The 25253-nt window shown below is 48.3% G+C and overlaps 2 protein-coding genes and 1 pseudogene across 2 annotated transcripts in view; all 3 read left to right on the top strand.

The window, feature by feature from the left end:
• The first annotated feature begins 1712 nt into the window (after nt 1–1712).
• LOC101531494 (olfactory receptor 13C7-like) lies at nt 1713–2671 on the top strand. The gene is given in 2 exon segments (XM_012925795.2): nt 1713–1737; nt 1740–2671. Coding segments are annotated over 2 exon segments (957 nt in total).
• An 11512-nt stretch (nt 2672–14183) lies between these two features.
• LOC101517224 (RNA-binding protein EWS-like) lies at nt 14184–16101 on the top strand (annotated as a pseudogene).
• Nucleotides 16102–17763: 1662 nt separating this feature from the next.
• Nucleotides 17764–25253, top strand: part of RECK (reversion inducing cysteine rich protein with kazal motifs) — a 71751-nt gene continuing 64261 nt past the window's right edge. Inside the window, exon 1 of the mRNA XM_004580999.4 lies at nt 17764–17997. Coding sequence (XP_004581056.2) covers nt 17898–17997 — 100 coding nt within the window. The 5' untranslated portion in view covers nt 17764–17897. The remainder of the gene's footprint in view (nt 17998–25253) is intronic.

The raw sequence follows: 25253 nt of genomic DNA, 5'->3' as shown, positions 1-25253 counted from the left end.
TGAGTTCTTAGTGGTCAGGGCCTGTGCCTTTCAGGACTGTCTTCCCATAACTGGCCTGCTCCAGGGCACTCAAAAAATGTCTGTTAACCTGAATTGAATACTTGTGGCCCCACAAGTACTATGTGCTAAGTACCTGTAGAGGAGTGTCACAGAGCTCCCCTGGAGGGATACCCCGGTAACAGCCTAGGAAGGACCTCCATTACTGACAGCTCTTGGACTCAGAAAATTGAGAAATCATGAGTATCTGTTTTTGAAAGAGTTACTCATTTATCTGAAATGTAGAGTTACGGGGTAGAGGCAGGTGACACAGACAGATCTTCCATCTGCTGGCTCACTCCCCAAATGGCTGCAATAGCTAGCGGAGCCCAGTTGAAGCCTGAGCCTGGAACCCATCCAGGTCTTCCGTATGGGCAGCAGAGGCCCAGGCACCTGCACCATCTTCTGCCGCCTTTCCAGAGATATTAGCAGGGAGTTGGTTGGTAAACAAAGCAGCTGAGACTCGACTTGGTCCTCCAACATGAAGTGCCAGCATTACAGGTGGCAGCTTAACCTTCTGTGCCATGCGCGTGTTTTGCTTATGCTACAAATAAAAGCACATGTCCAGTGCTCTCAGAATTACAAATTTTGCTCTGGGCCAGCAAACATGCTTAATAGCGCTTAGAACATTGAGGAGTGAACAAGTTCAGCTTCTGAGAAGGAACACCCACAGAGCAGGACTGTGTGTTCTGACAACAATCTTAGGAGTGCCAGTTTCTCTGGTGCAGGCCTGTGGAGAAAGAGGAGCAGGGCAGGTGCAGCCAGGCACTCATCCAGGATGGTCCCGGTGCCCAAGGAGCCCACTGGCTACTCGAAATATCGAGAAGCACCAATGGGATTTTCAGACCTGGATGCTGTGGGTGTCAAGATGATCTGGGTTTCAGGCATCTTCCAGCAGGTGGCGCTACAGTCATCTTGTTGCCCTGACCTGGTCTGGGCAAGGGGACACTGGACTTTTCTGTTTTATTCTGTTGGTGCTCATTCATGGTGTCTTACCTTCTTGTGTACCTGGTCACTTGAATGCATGCCAGCAGTTTTATTTCGTTGTCTTGACACTGGGGGTGAAGTTTGCTTCTCTTAGCTACTTGGGGAGCCCACCAGCTCTGGGAACAGCTCTGTCTGACCTGGGGGCTGCAGGGAAGTCTGGGCTGATGCCTGCTTCCCTGACTTGCCTTCTTCCTCTCATGCTGCCCTTTGGGATCCCCTGAAGACAGGGAGTTATGTTAGGGGCTCTTCACAGGGGTTCAAGCCTGGTGCCCACCCCCAGGTGCTGTTGGTGATGCCCACACACCCTGGCAGGCCCCTCCAAGACCTCAAAGACCCTATTTGAAACACAACCCCCATGATTGGCTTAACTTCCCCAGGCCCTGTTCTTTCTAGAATCAATGATCCCATGCCTCCTCATCATGTCTCCAATGCTTCCCACAAGTTTGGCATTATTTTGTCTTAATTTTTCGTCTTTTACAAGAAGGTTAGCCTGAATGAACCTGTTTGTTCTGACTTAGAACCAAAGTTAAGTTGTAAACTCTGTTGTATTGTTCAGCAGATGAGGGTACCATTGAGGCTGCTGTGCTGTTGTGCAGTGAGGCGAGGGTTTTGGCCTGACTGCCCTAGAGTGTGAGCAGGAGGCGGATGTTGGGTTGACTGAGTTCCTGAAAATGTCAGAGGAGATACACATGGACAGGGCCAATGAGATCTCCCCGCACTGGGGTTCTTACTCTTGGGCCTCTCAGCCCACCCAGCACTGGAGAAGGCATTCTTCGTGCTCATCCTGCTGATGTACCTGGTAATCCTGCTGGGCAATGGGGTCCTCATCCTGGTCACTGTCCTTGACCCCCACCTGCAAACGCCCATGTACTTCTTCCTGGCCAACCTCTCCTTCCTGGACATCTGCTACACCACCTCTTCCGTCCCCCTCATTCTTGACAGCTTCCTGAACCCCAGAAAAATCATCTCCTTCTCTGTCTGCTTCGGGCAGATGTTCCTGTCCTTTGCCATGGGGGCCACCAAGTGTGTGCTCCTGGGCATGATGGCCTTTGATCGCTATGTGGCCATCGGCAGCCCTCTCAGGTACCCTGTGGTCATGAGTAAGGCTGCTTACGTGCCCATGGCCGTCAGCTCCTGGGCAGCTGGCATCACCAATTCTGTAGTGCAGACATTCCTTGCAATGCGGCTGCCCTTCTGTGGGGACAATGTCATCAACCACTTCACCTGTGAGATCCTGGCTGTCCTAAAGCTGGCCTGCACTGACATCTCCATCAATGTGATCAGCATGGCGGTGGCCAACATGGTCTTCCTGGGGGTCCCTGTCCTGTTTATCTTTGTCTCCTACGTGCTCATCCTCACCAACATCCTGAGGATCCCATCAGCTGAGGGCAGGAAGAAGGCCTTCTCCACCTGCTCTGCTCACCTCACTGTGGTGATCATCTTCTACAGGACCATCCTCTTCAGGTATGGGAAGCCCAAATCCAAGGACCCCCTGGGGGCAGACAAGCAGGACCTGGCAGACAAGCTCATCTCCCTCTTCTGTGGGGTGGTGACCCCCATGCTCAACCCTATCATCTACAGCCTGAGGAACAAGGACATGAAGGCTGCTGGGAGGAGCCTGGTGAGTCAGAAACACCTATCCAAGTGACAGAGAATTTCCAAGAGCTAGACTCTCCAACTCCTCATTATGCTTGTGGGAAAACAGTAATTTGGAATGCACTAGGGACTTTTCCAAGGCCCTTGTCAGTTTAAACATAAACTGGTCCTGTGCCCCCAACCCTTGCTGATGCTCCACGGGCCATAAAAGCTTTTAAGTTAAGAACACAGGAGCAAAGAGAACCCAATTCCTGGAGAGTCTGGCTAGTTGTTGGCTTTGTGTATCACTTCTGTGGCAACTTATCATAGCTATCTTGTGCAACTTTAGTGCCTGTGCCGCCAGCAGTGTGTACATTTGCAAAGTATTGTTGATGTATATGTTGGAGATTGCTCCTGGAAATGCCTGCTACCTGGTATACATGATCCACAGCCTACCTGCCAGCCATGAGTGTTGTACGTGACCTGTGACATGACTAGAGGGTCTAGACATGCCTACTAGCCGATGATAGTGCCATTGTTTGGTGGAAGAACTGTCGAGAGATGCCTCCCCGTGTGTTGCCCTTTCTTAGTCTATATCAGCTTGTGCTTGCATTACAATAAATGGTCATGCTCAATCAGACTGTCTCTGGTGGTTCTTGCAACTGCAAAATAGCATCGCCTCACCCCCCTCGGTGTTTTTGGCAGCATGCTGGCAGGAAAATCCCCAAAACGTATATAGGATTTAAAAAAAAGATTTACTTATTTTTATTGAAAAGTAGATTTATAGAGAGGAGAGACAGAGAGAAAGATATTTTGTCTACTGGCTCACTCCCCAAGCTGTCGCAATAGTTGGAGCTGAGTCAATCCATTGGAGCAGCCAGGAGGGCCCTCGCACTTCCCTGGCGCCCAAGGAGGTGTTCAGTAGAGCTTAGGTATGTGTTTTTGGACCATCCTCCGCTGCTTCCCTAAGCCATAAGCAGAAAGTTGGATCAAAATTTGAGTAGCCAGGACAAAAACCAGCACCCATATCAGATGCCAGCACTTGCAGGATCAAGAGTGGTCTATTACACCATGACGGTAGCCCCTCCAACAGCCCTTTGACCTGTGCAGGCAAGAAAGACAGAGAATCACAATGGGGCTCCTCACCCAAACATTGGGAAGATTTAAACAGTGGTAACTTATCTTTCTAAATAGATAAAGGTTCCCAGGAATGGCCTGTCCTGCTTGCAGCACCAGCAACCACGTGTTTGCTAATTAATTAGAGAAGTGAAAAAACTATGAGATAACCCTGGCTGTGTGGACTCCCTGGCTGACTGGGGGCCAGAGGCTGCCATTTCAAGACTTGGTGCTGCATATACCCAATTTCACTGTGAGTCCTTGTCACACTCAGCCAGTCCACGCTCTGCTGTGGTGGCTGAGAACCTTCCAACATGAGCTTGCTCAGAAGTACTAGAACTGGTGTACTTAGAAAGAGCCCAGAAGTAAACTATTTTTTAATTTTTAAACATTTTATACATTTAAAAAACAAAGTGAGATAGGGTGGGAGGCAGGAGAGAGAGAAATTTTTCATCTCCTGGCTCACTCCCCGGATGGCTGCAACAACTGGAATAGGGCCAGGCTGAAGCCAGGAGCCTGGAATGCCACCCAGGTCTCTCATGTGGGTGCAGGGATCCAAGCACTTGGGCCATCCTCTTTGTTTTCCCAGGTAGATTAGCAGGGAGCCAAATTGGAAGTACAGCAGCTAGCACCCACCACTATGAGCTGGAACTGGGGGCCTACCAGGCTTAGCTGGGCTGACACACCAGCAAATGCTGAGGTGAGGTGGCCATGCCAGATTGGGCCACAGCTCCCACCAATACGTGTAAGACCCTAGGGGGTGGTGAACTTGGTAGAGGGGCTGGGAGGGATACCCTGCTGGGCCACTGCTCTGGCTGGTGAACATGATAGCTGGAATTTGGGGTGAACCAGGCTAAGCAGGGCTGCAACACCTGTTGGCCTGCATGTGAGCTGGGTTGGGGGAGAGTCAGGCTGGGCTAAGTGACCATATCTACTGGAACATGCAGGAGTCAGAGTAAGGGCAGGCCGGTTGGGCTTTGCCACAGCATCAGCTGACTTGTGCTGGGACAAGGCAAGGGAGGGTGGGAAGGGTAGGCTAGATTGCAGTACCACCTGGAAAGTGCAAGATCCGGGGGCTGGGAGGGGGCCTAGTAGGGATGTTGTAAGCACCCCTCTGACGGGCTATAGCTCCCACTGGTGAGCATGAGAATTAGGACTGGGGATGGGCTTGGCTGGACAGGCAGTAACGCCCACAAGCATAAGGGCAGGCTGGATAATGGGGTTGGTTGGGCTGAGCTAGGCTACGGCACCCAACTATGTGTACAAAAATCAAATGGGATGTGGGACAGACCAGACCAGTCTGCTGCATATACTGGCATGCGCACAAACCGAGGCCGGGAGCAGGTCTGGGTTTTGGGGGTCACCCTGACTAATCTGCAGTTCCTGCTGGCATGTGTGAGGGCCAAATGTGTGGTGGGCAGGGTTGGGTCAAGCCACAGCATCCAGTGGGTTACGTAAGAGATGGGGTTACAGACAAAACTGACCCAACAAATGCAACCACTGGTATGTGCGTAGGCTGAAGTGGGTGACAGGCTGAGCTGCACTTTGCACTGATTTCGTTTCCATCAGCCCTGCTGTGGTAGTAGTATGGCTGAATCCTACGGTAGTTCTACTTTTAATTTTTTGACGAGCTTTCCATAATAGCCCTACTAATGTATAGTCCCCCTAGTCAACCATTGGGTACTACAGGAGCTGATTCTAATGCCTGGCTCTCCCACAAAGATTTCAACATTTTCTTTCTCTTTCCACATTTCTGAGCGCAATATGATTCAGGCCCAAAGAACCACAATTTTATTACAACTTCTGTTCTTGAATTTCAGGTGATTCCTTTCATCAATCCAAACGTATTGTTGCTTGGGGTTGCTCAAGTGGTTCTTATGGCTAGGAGAGCAGAAATGAACAAATTGGGGTGGAAGTTCATTGAGCAGACAGTGGCTTCCAGCTGGCACTGGCTGTATACTCAGAAACCATCAAGATTTCCAGTTTGGCCAAAGCTGGTCCTGCTTGTTCCCATTGAAGACTGACGCCTTTGTCTTTAAGGTCAAACCTGGGACACCCCCACCATCACCACCACCCTGAGTATCACAGAGAGGCTATAAACAATCTGAATTGAATCATTTTTCAGTTGATGATTTTTTTTTTTATTTGAAAGGCAGAATTAGAGACAGAAGGAGAGACAGAGATAAAGATCTCTGTGATCTCTTTATCTCAGAGATAAAAGATTCACTCCCCAAATGGCAGCAATGGCCAGTGATGAGCCAATCAGAAGCCACGAGCCAGGAACTTCCTCTGGGTCTTCCAAATGGGTGCAGGATCCCAATGCTTTGGGTCATTCTGCCTCTTTCCCAGGCCACAAGCAGGGAGCTGGACGGGGAGTGGAGCAGCCAGAATTAGAATCAATGTGCGTGCCCAAAGATAGCCTAACAGCTAAAGTCCTGGCAAACACCAGGATCCCATATGTGCACCGATTCTAATCCCAGTAGCCCCGCTTCCCATCCAGCTCCCTTCCTGTGGCCTGGGAGAGCAGTTGAGGACAGCCCAAAGCCTTGGGACCCTGTGCCTGTGTGGGGGACCTGAAAGAGGCTCCAGGCTCCTGGTTTCAGATCAACTCAGCTCCACAGTTGCAGCTGCTTGGGGAGTGAATCATTGGACAGAAGCTCTTCCTCTCTGTCTCTCCTCCTCTCTGTATATCTGACTGTCCAATAAAAATAAATCTTTAAAAAAAAAAAAAGAATCATGCATATGGGATGCCGGTGCTGCAAGTGGAGGCTATGCCCACCAGTCCAAGTTGAATTATTACAGCAGCTGTTTCTAGCACTCCCAGAGACTACACGAGAGCTGTTCAAAGAACAAGTGGAAGGGAATGGGAGAAGGAGATCACCCCCAAATCCCTCTAGGTCTGGGCTGGTGGACCCACGCTGCCCTGCCTCCACAGAGGGGCTCTCAGCATCAGGCTGCTGGACACCTGCCTGCCTACTCTGGCTCCAACCCCATTTGCCACTGCTGAGCATTTGGCTAAATTTCCTTCCCTCTGAAACTCCATTTCTCTCCTCAAGCTGCCAGTGTCTGATTAGAGGTCTCCTCTGGGCTTTCCTCCATTCACTGCTTCCATAATTCATGAGCAATAACCCCAAATTCCTAATCTGATTTACCAGGTCAAAGCGGGACTGACACGACTGACTGTGGCTCTAGCACCTGCTGCTATCCTGCCCTCTGGTGGACGCTTCTGAACCTGCCATTGGGGATCTCCCCAAGTTCTAAAACTTGAAGGTGCTCCTGACAGTTTGAGAACCTGACAATCTTGCAAGTCTGAGCGGGGGCGGGTCCTGATATTCTACGATCTGACAAGCACCCAGGTGCCTTGTGCGAGTCTCCTGCTGCGTGCCAAGCCTTCGGCATGGCAAGCCTACCAATGTGTTCCCCAAACCTGGCAAAGGTCGCCAGGAGCCTAAAACTTCGATGATTTTTAAGACTCTGGGTTCCAGACTTCTCCTGGTTTTGGCTTTTGAGTATCTCTTGCTTCTTGGAAAAATGGAAGGACATATTTATACCATCTGTGCAAGACAGTGTGATTCATTGTTTTGGAAAGAATGATGACTTTAAAATTAAAATAGATACGTGCAAATAGACATTGTACTAAACTCTTTGATACAGCCTGGTTAAATAATAACAAACACACTTCTCCCAAAAGGAGGCTTTCAAGGTCCACCAGCATTTGACTTCTACATGCTCTAGGTAACTTTATTAAAAATACATTTATTTTTATTGGAAAGACAGATTTACACAGAGGAGAGACAGATCTTCTGTCAACTGGTTCATCCCCCTAGTTATCTCAATGACCGGAGCTGAGCCAATCCAAAGTCAGGAGCCAGGAGCTTCTTCTGGATTTCCCACATGGGTGCAGGGTTCCAAGGACTTAGCCATCCTCTGCCAATTTCCCAGGCCATAAACAGAGAGCTGGATCAAAAGTGGGGCAGGACACGAACCAGTACCCTATGGGATGCTTGCACCACAGGGTGGAAGATTAGCCAGCTGAGCCACAGCATTAGCCTCTTCCTTTTCTTTTCTTTTTTTTTTTTTTAAAGATTTATTGTATGTATTTGAAAAGCAGAGTTAGAGAGAGTGAGAGCAAGAAGGTGCAGTGGAGACAGGGAGTGGGGCGAGGTGGAGGGGTGGGAAGCTGGATCTTCCATTAGAAATGGCTGCAACAGTTGGACCAGACCAAAGCCAGGAGCCAGAAGCTTCTTCCAGATCTCTAATGTGGGTTAGGGACCTAGGCAGTTGGATTATCCCTCACTCCTTTCCTAGGTGCATTAGAAGGAAGTGGGATCAAAAGTGGGGCATCCAGGACTTAAACGGGTGTCCATCTGGGATGCCAGCACTGCCAGCAGCAACTTAGCCTGTTAAGCCACTGTGCTGACCCCAGTGCTGCTCTTTTTTTAAATTCAGGTTGATGCATGGTACTCACACAGAATCAGGCAAAGGAGTACGCATGTTCCCTGTTCTCAGCGAAGAGCCGGTAAGGCTCTGAATCCTCTGCTTGGCACATACTCTCCTCTGCAACCAGTGCACTGAACAACAGTGAACATGTAACTGGTTACATAGAAACCATATCACATGATAAATAGTATCAGGATGCACCATAAATGTGGCTTGCTAGTTCTTTGAGTAGTTTCAAGTATTCTTGGTGAACTGATTTCTTTTTCTGAATTTTAGTGGTCAAGAGATGTCTCTTCATGTTTTCACTGCTTTTTAAGGCTAGTGTGAACAGCAAGATGGAGCAGAATGTACAGAGAAGTCCCACCGTCCCATCCCCAGTGGGTCAGGTGGGTGGGGAGTGATGAGTGATGGTCATGGGAGGGACCATAGCTGACTGACCATAGGATTCATCCGTGCTTGCTGTTTGTAAAAAATATTTTATGTCCTCAGCTTGTGAGACCAGGTTTTGCTCTTTCAAAACCTTCTCTCAAAGCCACTGTTTCTGGAATTCTAACTGTATTATTATTATTATTATTATTTTAAAGATTGATTGGAAAGTTAGAGTTACAGAGAGAGGAGGTTGGGGGAGGAGAGAGAGGAGTCTTCTATCTGCTGGTTCACTCCCCAGATGGCCCCAACAACTAGGACTGGGATAAGCAAGAGTTAAGAGCCAGGAACTTCATCTGGTCTTCCTCGTGGATGACAGGGGTCCATGTATTTGAACCATCTTCCACTGCTTTTTCCAGGCCACGTTCTTGGAGCTTGATTGGAAGTAGAGCAGCTGTGACACAAATCAGTGCCAATGTGGGATGCCAACATTGCAGGCAGCAGCTTAGCTCACTATGCCACCACACAGCCCCTCAATTGTCTATTTTTCAGCCCCAAATCTTGGAACTGTTCTTTTTGTCTACTTTTCTGCTCTGATGGTCATCTCTAACCTAAAGAACCACAGGATGTGTCCTCATGTTCTTGCTCTGATGAAAGGATTACTGGGAATAAAATACACGAATATTTCACAACATCATCCCACTATACATATACAGAATCAAGCATGATAACGTCTCCAACAACCGTTCCCTACTGAGAGAAGTCAATTCATAATAACAAAAATGTGTTTGGATCAAACAAAGCCACAAAAACTACCACCGTTTAAAGATTAACATCAGAAATAAATCACACATAAATTCCAGGACACAATGTGTGTGTCCTGACTTAATGAAAGCATTTTTTGGAAACTGCTGTGTCCTTCCTTAAAGAAGTTTCACTTTCTCAGAGATTGTCTCCTTGGCAGGAAATAATGAGAAATGAAGCTAGCTTTCAGACATGAACCCCTGCCCTTCGTGAAGTAGGGAAGTCAATAGTGTGACAGACACAGAAACATAGGCAAGTATGTCCATGTATAATATCATCTGTATAGTAAACGAGAAGGCTATAGTAGCTTGGAAAAGGCAGAATGTGGGCCCAGTATAATGACTCAACAGGCTAATCCTTTACCTGCAAGTGTTGGGATTCCATATGGGCACTGGTTCGTGTCCTGGATGCACCACTTCCCATCCAGCCCTCTGCTTGTAGCCTGGGAAAGCAGCAGAGAATAGCCCAAATCCACGGGCACCTGCATCTGTGTGGGAGACTCAGAAGAAGCTCCTGGTTCCTGGCTTCAGATTGGCTCAGCTCCCGCCGCTGCGGCCACTTGGGGAGTGAGCCAGCAGATGTAGGATCTTTTTCCCTGTCTCTCCTTCTCTCTGTAAATCTGTCTTTCCAATAAAAATAAGTATTTTTAAAAAGGAGAAAGGAAATGAGAAAAGAGGATACAAAGAGAAGGAAAGAGGGAAGAGAAGGGAAGGGAAGAAAGGGGGAAAGAGCAAGAGAAGATGAGAAAGAAAAGGGCAGGGAAGGGATGGAATGTGGCTGGGACGGATGCGCTGGGGTGGGGCTGGATTGTAATTGAAGAAAGGCAAGCAAAGAAGGTCATCCGAGCGAAGGCTTAAAAAGGAAGAGGGAAGGTTTACAAATGACTGCAAGGAATGAATTGCAGGCAGAGGGGACGCCAAGTCCAGGGTCCTAAGGCAGATAATTCGTGGAGCAATTAAGGAAAGGCACAGATCAGGATAGGCTGGAACAGATCGAAGAGCGAGGCAAGAACAGTACAAGAAAGAAGGCAGATGGGCTAAAGGGGGAAGCCAGCGAGGCAAGACCTTAAGAACCACTGGAAGGTGTTCTCTGCCAAGTTCTCAGGGTGAGACCTGAGCTACTTACCAGGATCAGCAGATGTTGTCAATTACGACTGTGAACAAAGGTGAAAGGAAGTCGCAAGGAGGAAGCTCTTGGAGCCTTCCAGGCCGGATGTGGCCATTTGCACCAGGCTGGTAGCAATGGAACTGGTCAGATTTGGCCTCCATTGTTCCTGATGAAATGAAGGGCCTCATCTATGCATTATGTTCTTATAATCATCGTTTTTCTCTGGCTGATTTTTTTTTTTAAAGATTTTTATTATTATTGGAAAGCCGGATATACAGAGAGGAGGAGAGACAGAGAGGAAGATCTTCCATCTGATGTTTCACTCCCCAAGTGAGCCGCAACGGGCTGGTACGCGCCAATCTGAAGCCAGGAACCAGGAACCTCCTCTAGGTCTCCCACGCGGGTGCAGGGTCCCAAAGCTTTGGGCCGTCCTCAACTGCTTTTCCAGGCCACAAGCAGGGAGCTGGATGGGAAGTGGAGCTGCTGGGATTAGAACCGGCGCCCATATGGGATCCCGGGGCTTTCAAGGCGAGGACTTTAGCCGCTAGGCCACACTGCCGGGCCCTTTCTCTGGCTGATTTCAAGAATTTTCTCAACGCCTTTGGTTTTCAGTATTTTGTCTATCATGTGGGTAGGTAGAATTTTCCTTGTGTTTAGCCTACTTGGACTGCACTCGGCTTACTAGGTCTGAAAATGGATGTTCTTCACCCGATCTGAACAATTTTCAACTATGATTTAAAAAAGAGAGAGATTTACATATTTAAAAGCTAGAGTTACAGAGAGGGAGAGAGAGAAAGAAAACTTCTAGCCACTGGTTCACTCCCCAGATGGCTGCAACAGTCAGAGAGCTATGCTAGGACAAAGCCAGGAACCAAGAGTTTGATTCCGGTGTTCTACATGGGTGGCAGGGTCCCAAGCACTTGGTCATCTTCCATTGCTTTTCCCAGGAAGCTGGACTGGAAGTGGTGCATCTAGGACATGAACAGGCGCTCCTATGGGATCCCAGTGTGTATAATGCAAGGACTTTAGCAGCTAGGTTACTGTGATGGGCCTTGATTCTATTTTTAAAGTTTCCATTTTTCACTGCAGTGATAGCCAGGCCTTCGGAGTGCACCTCAAGAGCATGTCCTTGGTTCAGCAAAAAGTATTTCTTATTGAGTGATGAAATGAGAAAATGTAACACATTTTTTAAAAGATTTATGTATTTTTAGTAGAAAGGCTGATTAGAGGCAGAAGGAGAGACTGAGGCACCCCAGAGGCAGGATCCCAACCATTTGCCTTTCGCTCATTGCTAATTGCAATATTTTCTGCCTTTGTAATTTCTGCTTTGCTGCTTTTGCGAGTGTGTGAACTCGCAGGCCTAGCAGCCAGCATAAGACAATGACAGAGCATTCCTCAAGGCAAAGACCCCTGGTATGCCTTTTAGATAAGATTTGCTCATTCATAGTATGCCCCCATAGCCGTTGCCCCATAGCTTCCCTTGGTTTAACCTGCTAATTTGCTTTGAAATCTGTTTGCTGTGCCAATAGAAACCTGCCAACTTGCTCTTTTTAAAAGTTAACAGTTGGGCCCAACATGATAGCATACGGCTAAAGTCCTCGCCTTGCACGCCCGGGATCCCATATGGGCACCGGTTCTAGTCCCGGCAGCTCCACTTCCCATCCAGCTCCCTGCTTGTGGCCTGGGAAAGCAGTCGAGGACGGCCCAAAGCTTTTGGACCCTGCAACTGCATGGGAGACCTGCAGGAAATTCCTGGTTCCTGGCTTCAAATTGGCACAGCACTGGCCATTGCGGTCACTTGGGGAGTGAATCATCAGATGGAAGATCTTCCTCTCTGTCTCTCCTCCTCTCTGTATATCTGACTTTGTAATAAAAATAAATAAATCTTTTTAAAAAATAAAAGTTAACAGTTAAACTGACCAATGATGACTGTGTAATACTGTGGAATTGGCCTGAAGTGTTTAAAAACTCAGTGCTGTCCAACCCCGGGGTTGTCCAGTCCCTACTTGCTGTATGGATGACAGCTGGGAGCCCAGGCAGGCCTGAATAAACTGCCTTTACCTGTTTGCATTGACTTTAGACTCATGACATCTGGTACAACAAGTCACACAGAGCGCTTCCAACCCCAAATGGCCACAACAGCTAGAGCTGGGCTGATGTAAAATCAGGAGCCAAAAATCTTCGGGTCTCCCACACATGTACAGGCGCCCAAGGTTTTGGGCCATCCTAACTGCTTTCCCAGGCCACAAACAGGGAGCTGGATGTGAAGTGGAGCAGCTGGAACACAAACTGGTGCCCACATGAGATCCTAGTGCATGCAAGGTGAGGATTTTAGCCACGAGGCTACAATGCCAGTCCCATCCTCTACTGCTTTCCCAGGATACAAGCAGCGAGCTAAATCATAAGTGGAGCAGGCAGGTCTAGAATCAGTGCCTCTATATGATGGGGTGTAACAAGTAACAGGCTCAGCCTAGGGCCTGGCGGCATGGTCTAGTGGCTAAAGTCCTCGCCTTTAACGCACTGGGATCCCATATGGGTGCTGGTTCTAATCCCAGCATCTCCACTTCCCATCCAGCTCCCTGCTTGTGGCCTGGAAAAGCAGTTGAGGACGGCCCAAAGCTTTGGGACCCTGCACCTGCGTGGGAGACCTGGAAGAGGTTCCTAGCTTCTGGCTTTGCATTGGCGCAGCACTGGCCATTGCGCTCACTTGGGGGGTGAATCATTGGATGGAAGATCTTCCTCTTTGTCCCTCCTCCTCTCTGTATATCTGACTTCGTAATAAAAATAAAAAATAAATCTTAAAAAAAAAAAAAAAGAGGCTCAGCCTAAGCTCCTGACTCCAGGTTCCTACCAATGCAGATCCTGAAAAGCAGCAACCATGGCTGCAATGGTTGAGTTCCTGCTCCCCGTGTGGGAAGCCTGGTCTGAGCTCTGGACTGCAAGCTCTTCGGCCTGGCCCAGCTCCATTTGTTATGGACATTTGGGGAGTGAAGTGGAAGAGATCAGTCTCTCTTCTCTCTCATTTCCTCTCTTTCAGTCAAACATTCCAAAGCAGCTAGAAGGGGAAAGATGGCAGAACAGGGATGACAATCACAGAAGACATTTTGGCAAAAGTTATGCAAGCTGAAAAATCCCTGAGTAACATTTTCCAAGCTCTGTGGCAGTAGGGGAGGGAGAGGGAGGAAAAGCTGAAAGTAAGACACAGCCGGGGACATCTGCATCCCAGGACAGCTTGGACCTGCATCAGAGCGCCTGAGTTTCAGTCCCAGCTTCTCTGTCAATTCCAGTTTTCTGCTAATGAGCACCCTGGGAGGCAAGCAGGTGACAGCTCAAGTACTTGGGTCCCTAGTACCCACAAAGGAGACTTTGGCCTAATCCAGCTCTGGTTGTTGCATTTGGCGGGGGTGAACCAGTGTCTCTTTGCCTTTCAACTAATAAATAAGAATACAGTACTGAGAAGGGAAAATATCTGTCAACCTAGAATTCTCTATTTTTAAAAAGAACAAACTATGCTGCAGTTTGGATGTTGGCTTGGGCATCCCACCAGGGCTCACAAGTTAAAGGCTTGTTGCCCTAAGTCTTACGTTAATGACTAATGGGTTCCTGTTAATGGTTAATGCACCCAAGGTGGAAACACAGATTATGGTGTTTGAAGGCAAGGCTTTGAGGAATGATTCAATTGCATTAGGCTGTCTGGGTGGAGTCCCAGGACTATGTCACAGCGGCTTACAAGGAAAGACCATATAACACAGATGATAAGGACGTTTGCAGGCTGCTTCTCCCTCCTCCGATTCCCCACCCCTCTGCTTCCTACTCCTCCTCTGATCCTAGCTCTGGGGAGTTACAACCAGCTCAGCCTAGGATATGGACAAGGTAACTGCAGTTATCCGCAGGTTCCTGGGAGCTTCCCCAGGCAGCCAGTCATTGCATCATCATCTTATCCTCCTAACAGCTACTCCTCTTCACAGCTGACTAGTTACGATCAGAGCAGTTACTCTCAGCAGAACACCTATGGGCAGCCAAGCAGCTATGGACAGCAGAGTAGCTGTCAACAAAGCAGCTACGGGCAGCAGCTTCCCACTACCTCCCCCCACCAACTGGATCCTACAGCCAGGCTCCAAGCCAATATAGCCAACAGAGCAACAGCTACAGATGGCAGAGTTCATTCCGACAGGACCAACACAGTCACATGAGTGTTTACGGACAGGAGTCTGGAGGATTTTCTGAACCATGAGAGAACCAGTGCATGAATGGCCCTGATAACCAGGGCAGGGGAAGAGCGGGATTTGATCAAGGAGGCATGAGCAGAGGCGGGCGGAGAGGAGGTTGCGATGGAACGGGCAGCGCTGGAGAGTGAGAGAGCTTTGATAAACATGGTGGCCCCATGGATGAAGGACCAGATCTTGCTCTAGACCCACATGTACATCTGGATAAACAGTCTGACAACAGTGCAGTTTATGTGCAAGTATTAAATCAAAATGTGAATGATGACCTGGCAGACTTCTTTAAGCAGTATGGCATTTTTTTTTAAGATTCGTTTTTATTGGAAACTCAGATATACAGAGGAGAGACAGAGAGGAAGAGCTCCCATCTGCTGATTCACTCCCTAAGTAGCCGCAACAGCCGGAGCTGAGCCAATCCAAAGCCAGGAGCCAGGAGCTTCTTTTGGGTCTTCCACACAGGTGTGGGATCCCAAACTTTTGGGTCATCCTCGACTGCTTTTCCAGGCCATAAGAAGGGAGCCGGATGGGACATGGGACGGGCAGGATTAGAACCGGCACTCATATGGAATCCCAGAGTATGCAACGGAAGGATTTTAGCCACTAGGCTACCAAACCGTGCCCTAAGCAGTGTTGCATTGTTAAGATGGACAATCCATGATCCACATATACCTGGATAAGGAAACAGGAAAGCCCTAAAGGGATGCCACAGTGTCCTATGAAGACTACCAAGGCTACCACGGAGTAGTTTGATGGGAAAGATTTTCAAGGGAGCAAACTCAAGTGTCGCTGTCCTGGAAGAAGCTTCCAATGAGCAGCATGTGGGGTGGCATGCTGCCCGGGGAGGGCTGAGGAACTCTGCCCCAACTCAGCAGATGTCCAGGTGGCCCAGGAGGGCCTGGAGGGCCTAGAGAGCCCAGGGGTCATATGGGAAGCCACGGAGGAGACAGAGGTAGCTTCCCACCCTCCCAGGGAACCTCAGTGCTCCCAGGGAAACCCCTAAGGAAGAGAACATCCAGCACCGAGCTGGGGACTGGCAGTGTCCCACTGCGGACTGTGGAAACCAGCATTTCACCTAGAGAACAGGATGCAACCAGTGTAAGGTCCCGAAGCCTGAAGGCTTCCTTCCACCATTTTCCCCACCACAAACCCCCACCTCTACCAACCGTTGTCCCAGTGGCAACCCTGGCAGTATGTGGGGTGGAAAATGTGGCTTCACAGACTGCAGTGGTCCAGGTGGATATTCAGAGGGCGCCACGATGGAGACAGAGGTGGCTTCCACGGTGGCCGGAGCATGGACTGAGGTGGCTTCAGTGGAGGAAGACAAGGTGGTCTGGGAGGTACCCCTGGACCTTTGATGGAACAGATGGGAAGAAGAAGAGGTGGACATGGAAGATCTGGAAAAACGGATAAAGGTGAACACTGTCAGGAACGCAGAGACCAACCCTAGTAGATGCAGACTGGAACTGCATTGACTATCAGATGCATTTGTAAACCAGAAAATGTCTTAAATTTATAATTCCATATTTATAATGTTGGCCACAAAATTATGATTAGTCCTTGTCTGTACTTTAGTACTTTTCACCATTTGTGAAGAAACATTAAACAAGTCAAATGGTAGGAAAAAAAAAAAAGAAGAAACAGAATTGGGTGTTTGTAGCAGGCTAAGCTTCCACATCCATGATGAACAATGGCTAGTGTCCCAGTGGCTCCACTTCCCATCCAGCTCCCTGCCTGTGGGCTGGGAAAGCAGTCGAGGACAGCCCAAAGCCTTGGGACCCTGCACCCACTTGGGAGACCTGGAGACTTGGAAGAGACTCAGCATCTTGGCTTCGGATTACTCAGCTTCAGCCATTGCGACCACTTGGGGCGTGAACCAGCAGATGGAAAGCTTCTCTACAGCAAGAGAGGGTCTCTTCCTTTCTGTAATTCAAATGAAAATTTTAAAAATTAAATCGTAAAAAAAGAACATGTAGAGCAAATAGAAAATTCATAACAAGATAGCAAACCTAACCCTATCAATGATGATATTAAATCCAAAAAGGCTAAATGCTCTAATTAAGAGATTGCTAGATTAGATAAAAAAAATGCAAGACCCAATTATGATTTTTAGTGGAAAACCACTTTAAACATAAAGATGGAGTCTGGGCATAGTCTGGTTTGGAGTTTCCCAATTCATAAATGGCTGGGTGCTCAAATCAACTCCTTGTAACTGAATTGTGCCTCAGTTTACCTTTTTTCTTTACATATAAGATCTGTCATCAGAGAACGTTTTGGAAGTATTGTAACTTAACTCATGATTTCTTTCCCTCAACTCAGAAGAGAGGATAGATTGGATGGCTTAGAAGGCAAATAAATCAACTTCAGTAAAAGAATTGGAACTTGAAACATTGCAAAAAGAACTAAGAAACAAGGAAAAAGGTAGGAGGAAAAGGGGGCAATGATTCAGGAATTTAAAGAGATGGGGTTAAGGGGGAAGAGAGAGAGACAGAGAGAGAGGGAGAGACAGAGAGAGAACGCATTGGCAGCTAGCAGACCTTTCATTCCTGACAGTGGGTACTGTGGGTGGGGATCCACCTTGAAAACGTCTCTACAATAAAGTTTGGAACTCCTCCGTCTGCTGTTCAAAGCTCTAGACACACACAGCTCCGAGAACAGGTGTGCAATAGCCCAGGAAAGACCCGCGTCTCCCTGTGCCCAGCAGGATGAATTGTCAGGGGACCGTGTCAGCGGCGGCAGAGCCCTGAGCTGGTAGGGCGGCCGCCCGACACGCCTTCTGTCAAAGGACGTGGCGGCGAGGCCCGCCGAGGGCACTGGAGGGAGCGGAGCCCTCTGGGTTCAGCTTCTCTCGGACTCGGTCCGCGCCTGTCGGGCGGGCTGGGTGGTGCCCCCTCAGAGCCTCGGCGACCCCCTGAGGAAATCTCGGGAGGTGACAGACGCGTCCCCACGGCCCTTCCGGCCCTGACGTCTGTGACCGCTCGCCAGGGACACAGGCCGGCCGGAGGATCCCGGGCCCCACACAAGCCGACCCACAGCTGGGCCCTAACAAAGAGCCGGGGTCCCGGGCACGTTGCCGCCCCCAGGAGGTTTTTTGGAAACTCTGTGCGGCCCAGGGGCGGGGCTTGCGCGCGCCGCAGCCAATCACCCGAGCGCCAGGGCGCCTGGGGGCGGGGCCTGGCGCCAGCGGGCTGCAGCGGCCAGGCTGGGTCCGAGCATCCCGCGGCTCCGGACCCGCCCGGCCCGGACATGGCGACCGCCCCGGGCTCCCTGCGAGGAGGGCTGCTGCTTCTGCTGGCCGTGGCGGGGGTCGCGGGAGTGGCAGGAGGCCTGGCCCCGGGCAGTCCGGGTGAGTAACCGCGGCAGCTGCGGCTCGGGGCGGTCGCCTCAGCGCTCCCAAGATGGCGCGGGGCAGGGGGCGGCGGTGCGCGCGGCCCCCAGACCCACGTCGGGTCTGTTGGCGACTCGGAGTTGCTGGTCTTGGCAGTCGGGTCGAGGTGCCGAGGTGGGACGAGAGAGGACCCCCCCCCACCCCCGGTCCGCTCTCGCTCGCCGCCCGGAAGAGCTGCTTCTTCCCGGGGAGCGATGACCCGGGTTCGAGGTCTGGCTCTGTCTGTCACCCACCGGCGTGGGTCCCCGCCGCCCTGGCGCCGCCCTGACCACCCGACCGGATCAGCGGAGGGTGAAATGCCTTTGCTGGGACCCGTCGCGATGACTGTAGGGGAATTCGGCTGTTGCAGCCGCCTTGTCCAGCCCCGACCAGTTCTTGGGGTTCTTTGCTGGACCCCGGCTGGGGCTCGCTGGACTGGGCCCTGGCGGGAGCCATCCACTTGTCCTAGATGAAACTTGCTCTCCCGGGCTGGCAGGCTCGGGGAGAGGAATGAACGCAAGGATGGATAGCAATGCCCAGGGCTTCCTGTCACTTGCTGGGCTGTCGGAGTTGCTGCCAACTCCTGCCTTCCAGCAAGGCGCTGAACTTCCAGGCACTGGTGTCCAGAGGCGAGGGTGGGCCCTGGGGGCACACAGGGACAGCGGTCACCCCTGCCAGACGTTAAAAGGGGCAGAGGTTTGTATCTGCAAAGAGTGTTGGAGATGGTGCTGATGGGAGAGACACCTGGGAAAACCAGAGCCAACTCCAAGGAGGTTCTAAGGTAGTTTACAAACTATCATGAAAGATTTTTAAAATAAAGATATTTGGAGAAGGGAGACGAACCCACGATAAGATGATTCATTTAATTAGATTCAAGATTTAGTTTGATCAGTAAGCTCAGAAACCAAAGAAGAAAAGGAGGAGGGAAAAAAAACAGAAACAAAAATAAAAAAATAACTAAGTAAAATTTTTTAAAAAAGAAAAGGCGAATGCTATGTGGGTTCTTGGCTAAATGAGCTAAAGGCATCCTATTTTTTTCTTCTGACAAGCAAATGAAATTGCACGAAAGCATTTACAAAATTATGATCCATGGAAATGCTAGTTGTTCATTCTTCTCCCCTAATTGACTGATTTTGAGGTCTAATATTTATTATATGTAGTATCTTACAGATTGTAATATGAGAATTCATTGAACTAACAATGTATAACGTTTAGAATAGCAAGCCTGAAATGTTAGTATGTGTGTTTGGGAAATGCTGCATCTCATAAAATCACAAAGTACGTTAGATTGACAGTAAAGGGTCCAAGGATATTTGTGATTTAAGAAAAATGTTTGCTAGGGGGATGGGAAATGACTGTTAACAGGCCTGGAATTTTGGGTGATGAAAATGCTAAAAAATCACAGGTGATGGTTGCACAACTCTGAATACATGAAAAGCAACAATTAATGCTTTAAATGGGTGACTTTCATGGCGTATGAATGATATCTCAAAACTGTTGAAGGGTGAATCTTGCTTCTTCAGAACTCTTTTTCTTCATAACCCCTAGAGCTCAAGTTAGGAAATGCCAGGAAAGTTGATTTCTAATGACCCTTCAAACTCTGAAACTCCATGACAACACATGGCTTGTCCCATTGCATAAAAAGAAAAAGTTCAAAGTTTGATCTGAAAGTGAGATTTGTTCCCTTACTACATATATTGTCTGATTCCTTATAAAAAGGACATTGAGTGATAGAATGGACAAAGGCATCCACTGTGGGTTTGTAGAAAGTACAGAATATATTCTATCCTAAACAGATTGAGAACACAATTATTAAATTGTGTTTCAGTGAAGGGCCAGCTTGTATTCCTGCTCATATCGTCTGCTCTCCTCTCTCCTTTCCCCAGTCAAGCTTGGGAACTTCTGTGTGCTGTGGCACAATGCTCCATGGGGTGCTGAGGTCCCCTGCTGTGTGGCTTTCCAGTCTTATCTGCCCCCTTATTCCTGTTTGTGGGAGATGGAGATGAGGGAGCCATGATCTCATAAGAAGGGACCCTACACTACAGGGTTCACATGTCACAGCACCTGAGAATGCTCTGTTTCTGTTTAAGATGTTATGTAACAGTACAAATGAGGGAAAGCTGTACATGAAGGGCCTAATTTCAACAAGTTGACATTTAAGGAATTATGTAATCCCCTAGAATCCTGACAAAGAATGGAATGAATTTTTAAATTACAGAACGCAAATGCCTGTCTGAAGGAAAGTAGTAAGAAGCCGGCCATAAGAAGCCCATGTGATGGCTCATTGGTTGATTGTCTGCCCTCTAGTGGTTAAGCCACAGTCTGTGTTACTGGCATCCCACATGGATGCCAGTTCGAGTCCCAACTGCTCTACTTCCCATCCAGTTCCTTGCTGATGCACCTCAGAAGTCAGTGGAGGATGGCTTAGGTCCTTTGAGCCCTGCCCACCACGGGGGAGACCTGGAAGAGGCTCCAGGTTCCTGGCTTTGGCCTGACTCAGTACTGGCCCCTCTGACCATTTGGGGAGTGAACCAGCAGACAGAAGACTCTCTCTACCTCTCCCTTTCTGTACTCTGCCTTTCTTTTCTTTTTTTTTTCTTTTTAAGATTTATTTATTTTTATTGCAAACTCAGATATACAGAGAGGAGACATGAAAATCTTCCATCTGATGATTCACTCCCCAAGTGGCCGCAACAGCCAGAGCTGTGCCAATCCGAAACCAGGAGCCAGGAACCTCTTCCAGGTCTCCCACATGGGTGCAGGGTCTCAAGGCTTTGGGCCATCCTTGACTGTCTTTCCCAGGCCACAGGCAGGGAGCTGGATGGGAAGCGGGGCCACTGGGATTAGAAGCGGCACACATATGGATCCCAGCACGTGCAGGGCAAGGAGTTTAGCCACTAGGCTACTGCACCAGGCCTAATAAATCTTTTAAAATATATTTTTATTCTGATTATAATAATAGTTTCCCTTCCCCCAGACTTTTTGAGAGATATAGTGACAGATGAGGAAGAGGCTCATTTGCTGGTTCTCTTCCTAAATGGCAGCACAGCTAGTATTGAACTGACAGAGCAAGTAGCCAGAATTCAATCCAGGTCTCCCTATGGTTAGCAGAGATCCAGCTACTTGGGCCACAAAGGATCTGCAGCAGTGGAAGACTACAGTAAGGAGCCAGAGCCAGAGACCAAGCCCAGGTATTCCCAATACATCACTGCAAGTTTAACCTGGCCTGGTGTTGCTGAAAACACTAAGACTGAGGAGGGTGGGGATTCGAGCCTTAAAAGAAGTCTGGGGTTGGAATCAGTAGCAAGGCAGCAGTAGCATTTCAGGTAGAAGGCTCAGTTTCAGGTAAATAAGTACAGGTTTTCTTTTAATAAAGTAGTAACAGTTTAGGGAACAAAAGGCTGGAAGAAGAGCTTGGAAAATTAGACCTAACAGGAAGCTACTGTAGGCTTTTTTGTTGTTGTTGTTGTTAAAGATTTATTATTATTGGAAAGCCGGATATACAGAGAGGAGGAGAGACAGAGAGGAAGATCTTCCGTCCGATGTTTCACTCCCCAAGTGAGCCACAAACGGGCCGGTGCGCGCCGATCCGAAGCCGGGAACCAGGAACCTCTTCCAGGTCTCCCACGCGGGTGCAGGGTCCCAAAGCCTTGGGCTGTGCTCGACTGCTTTCCCAGGCCACAAGCAGGGAGCTGGATGGGAAGTGGAGCTGCCGGGATTAGAACCGGCGCCCATATGGGATCCCGGGGCTTTCAAGGCGAGGACTTTAGCCGCTAGGCCACGCTGCTGGGCCCCTACTGTAGGCTTTTAAAGTGTGAAATTTGAGACCTGGCTGCTCCACTTTCCATCCAAATCCCACCTGCTTATGACCTGGAAAAGTTGCAGAGGATGGACCTTGGGACCCTCTACCTATGTGAGGACCCACAAGAATTTTTTGGTGCTATCTCGAGATCAGCTCATCTGCTCCAGCCTTTGTGGCTGTTTGGGGAGTGAACCAACAGATGGAAAGTCTCTCTCTCTCCCTCTGTCCCTCCTTCTCTCTGTGTAACTCTGCCTTTCAGATAAAAATAGAATTTTTTTTTTTTATCACTGCTCGGAAGGATGCCCACATCCCATACTGTAGTGCCTGGTTCAAGCTCTGCCTGCTGCCCTTCCCATCTAGCTTCCTGCTGATGTACATCTTGGGAAGCGGCAGTTGATGGCCCGAGTGCTCATGCTGTCTACATGGGAGGCTGGAAGGCGTTCCAGGGTCTTGGCTGTTGTGGCCATTTGAGGCATGAGCCACCTAGTAGAAGTTCTCTTTTTGTCTGTGTGCCTTTCAAATAAAATGAAAATCAACAAGTAAAGATAAGATTGTTACTTTTTTAAGAAGATTTTTATTTTTATTTGAAAGGGAAATTTACAGAGAGATAGAAAGATCTTCCATTTGTTGGCTTACTCCCCCAGGGTCACAATGGCTAGATCCAAAGCCAGCAGTCAGAGCGTCCTGAAGGTCTCCCATGTGGATACAGGGGCCCAAGGATTTGAGCCATCCTCTAGGCCATAACCTGGGAGCTGGATGTGGAGCGGCCGGGACATCCAGCAGCACCCACGTGGGATCCCAGCACATTCAAGATGAGGATTTTGGCTGCTAGGTTATCGTGCTGGGCCCTAATTAAATCTTTAATACAAAATAAAAGTAAGACCAGATTTTTAAAATACTATATATGTGTGTTCTATTCTACTTAAGTACTTCTTTAGGAATTAGAGGGATTTTTCTTTTCTTTTCTTTTTTTTTTTTAGAAAAAGAAACAAGAATGGCTTTTCATTAACCAGGTTGAATTATAGCTTTGGGGGGCTTCTGTGGCAAAATTCCTTTTAACTTTAAAAAATCCTGTAATTCTATGAATATTTCTTATTTTTAGATTAGGGTGGGTGCTTGTTTTTTAAATGCTAGTTGGTCTTAGAAGCTGCATTTTTCTGCATGTGGCTGGAGCATGTGCTTCCTGCTCGCTTGCCTATCTTTAGTACACATGTGGCCAAGACCGGCAGCCAAACCTTGATGTTTCAAATTATTGTATGATTCTGCCTGCATATTTCTAGGTTACAGTAATTTCTTCTTAAGCCTAACGAACAGTGTTTTTAGTAATCACATTTTGACTTTCATTAGTTTTTAAACAATTTTTAAATTTCTTTTAACATTCTTCCTTATTTTGTTATTCTTTTTCATGATACAGTTCCCCGCTTTGCCTTCCTCCATCCCCCAACTGTGTCCCCCCATATTATTACAATAGTATAGTCCTTCAGCAACAGTCACAAGTCTGATATTCTTCTGTTTAAGTGTGTCATGGCATTGCAGGTGTAGACAATGGTACAGTCTAGTATCCTGTTGTCAAGGTATATTTAATAGTTTTATAGGGAGTTCTTTCAGGAGTAGAGATGCATACTACAATGCATCTTCACTTCCTGGTAGGCTAGTCTCCATTACAGAGTTCATCTATGAGAATCTATGCACATACATGTTTACCTTTGTATCTGTTTATCTTGTATTTTGCATGGAGGTTGCCTTAGAGAGAACATATGATATTTATCTGTTTGGGATTGGCTTATTTCAGTGAGCATAATGGTCTCTAGTTGGGACCATTTTGCTACAAATGGTAGAATAGAACACGCACACAGATACCAATCTCCTACTTTACTGAGGGAGAAAACTAAATCTGAGTTGGAAAACTAAATCTGAGAAAACTAAATCTAAGCAGGAAAAGGTCATTTTAATTTAAAAAATATAGTATTTTAAAAATCTGGTCTTATTTTTATTATTTATATACACTGATTGTGTATTAAAGATTTAATTAGGGCCCCAGCACGATAACCTAGAGGCCAAAATCCTCGTCTTGCTCTAAAAAAGATAAAGACCTTATCCATTCCCCTTTCGATGGATGTCTGGATTGTTTATGTAGTTGAGAGGGATGCATGTCCATTTGGCCTCAGAGAGTTGAGGTACGGAGGAAAGTGGGTGAGACAAATGTTTCAGGTTGTTTTTTTCTTTTTCTCTCCTGTGTCTGCAGTGAGGTAAGGGGAGGGAGCTGCTCCCTCCTATCAAATTACATCAGCACCTGGGGATAGAGGACAGACATTTGATGATGCATTAGCGACTTGAAGGCTTTGATAATTCTGAGATATAATCGGCTTTGTTTCTCAGCCGGGGTGAGAAAATCTTTTCAAGGTCTGTTGGCTGGCCAAGTCCACCTTAATGCATCCTCAGACTTAGATACTTGCTGCAAAGCTTGGCCAGGAGAGTGGGCCAACCTGTTCTGCTTTCCATTCTCTGATGAGGCACTGGGCATCCTCTGCTGGCCCAAATGAGCTATCTGTCAGGACCCCTGTGTGTATCTGGGCATACTGTCCATTGCACAGGTGTGAGCAACTGAAGCCAGTCCTGATACACACACTCTAATTCCCCTACAAAATGTGCACCCAGATCCGGTTCTGTTGCACTCTGGTGGGTGCTGTGGCCCAGCCTGATGTGGCTCATCCCCTGCCTCAACATTCACAGGCAGGTACTATGGCCTAGCCCAACTAGGCATGCCCCTCAGCCCCAGCTTTAGCATGTGCCAGCAAGTGGCAGGTGATGCTGCTTAGTCCCTCCCAGGTCTCCATATGAGCAGGTGCCTTGGCCTGACCCCAACAGGCCTTCCAGCTTCCCCCATCTAAACCACCCCACCTCAGCTCCCTTGCCTACCTGCGAGTGCAGTGGCCCGGTCCATGAAAGCCCCCAGAAGTCATTCCTCCCCTGATAAAAATATCCTCAGCCACTCCCGCTTCAGCACATTCCCAGACCCCTTTTCCAGGCAATCTGCAGCCACCCCTACCTGCACCCTGTCTGAGGCTGGGGCCATGTATCCCAGCCTTGGTGTTCTCCATCTTCCCCACGTATCTTTAAAATAAATAAAGAAGGAAAAGAAAAGAATTGGCAACTATGCTGGTACACTGGTATAGTTAACATAACTTTGGCATTAACCGTGCCCAGAATGTCCACAAGTTATTGACTGCTTTTCTCTCAGCAGTGTTTAACACTTAGCTAGTTACAAGGCAACCTAGGCAGGTGCCTACACCTGGGGAGATTTTTGTTAAGTTTGTAATTACAGACTCTTGGAGTTAAAGTTCGTTTAATCTGCGTGTCTTCAGTAAGTGCTCTTAGAATTACTTTGCCTTAGTTCAGTCTGTCTTCTGAGAATAAATGATATTAAACTTTT

Source organism: Ochotona princeps, chromosome 14 (genome assembly GCF_030435755.1).
Source record: "Ochotona princeps isolate mOchPri1 chromosome 14, mOchPri1.hap1, whole genome shotgun sequence".
NCBI classification, from domain to species: Eukaryota; Metazoa; Chordata; class Mammalia; order Lagomorpha; family Ochotonidae; genus Ochotona; species Ochotona princeps.
Note: the sequence above shows the minus strand (reverse complement) of the source record. Positions and strands in the feature narration are given on the sequence as shown.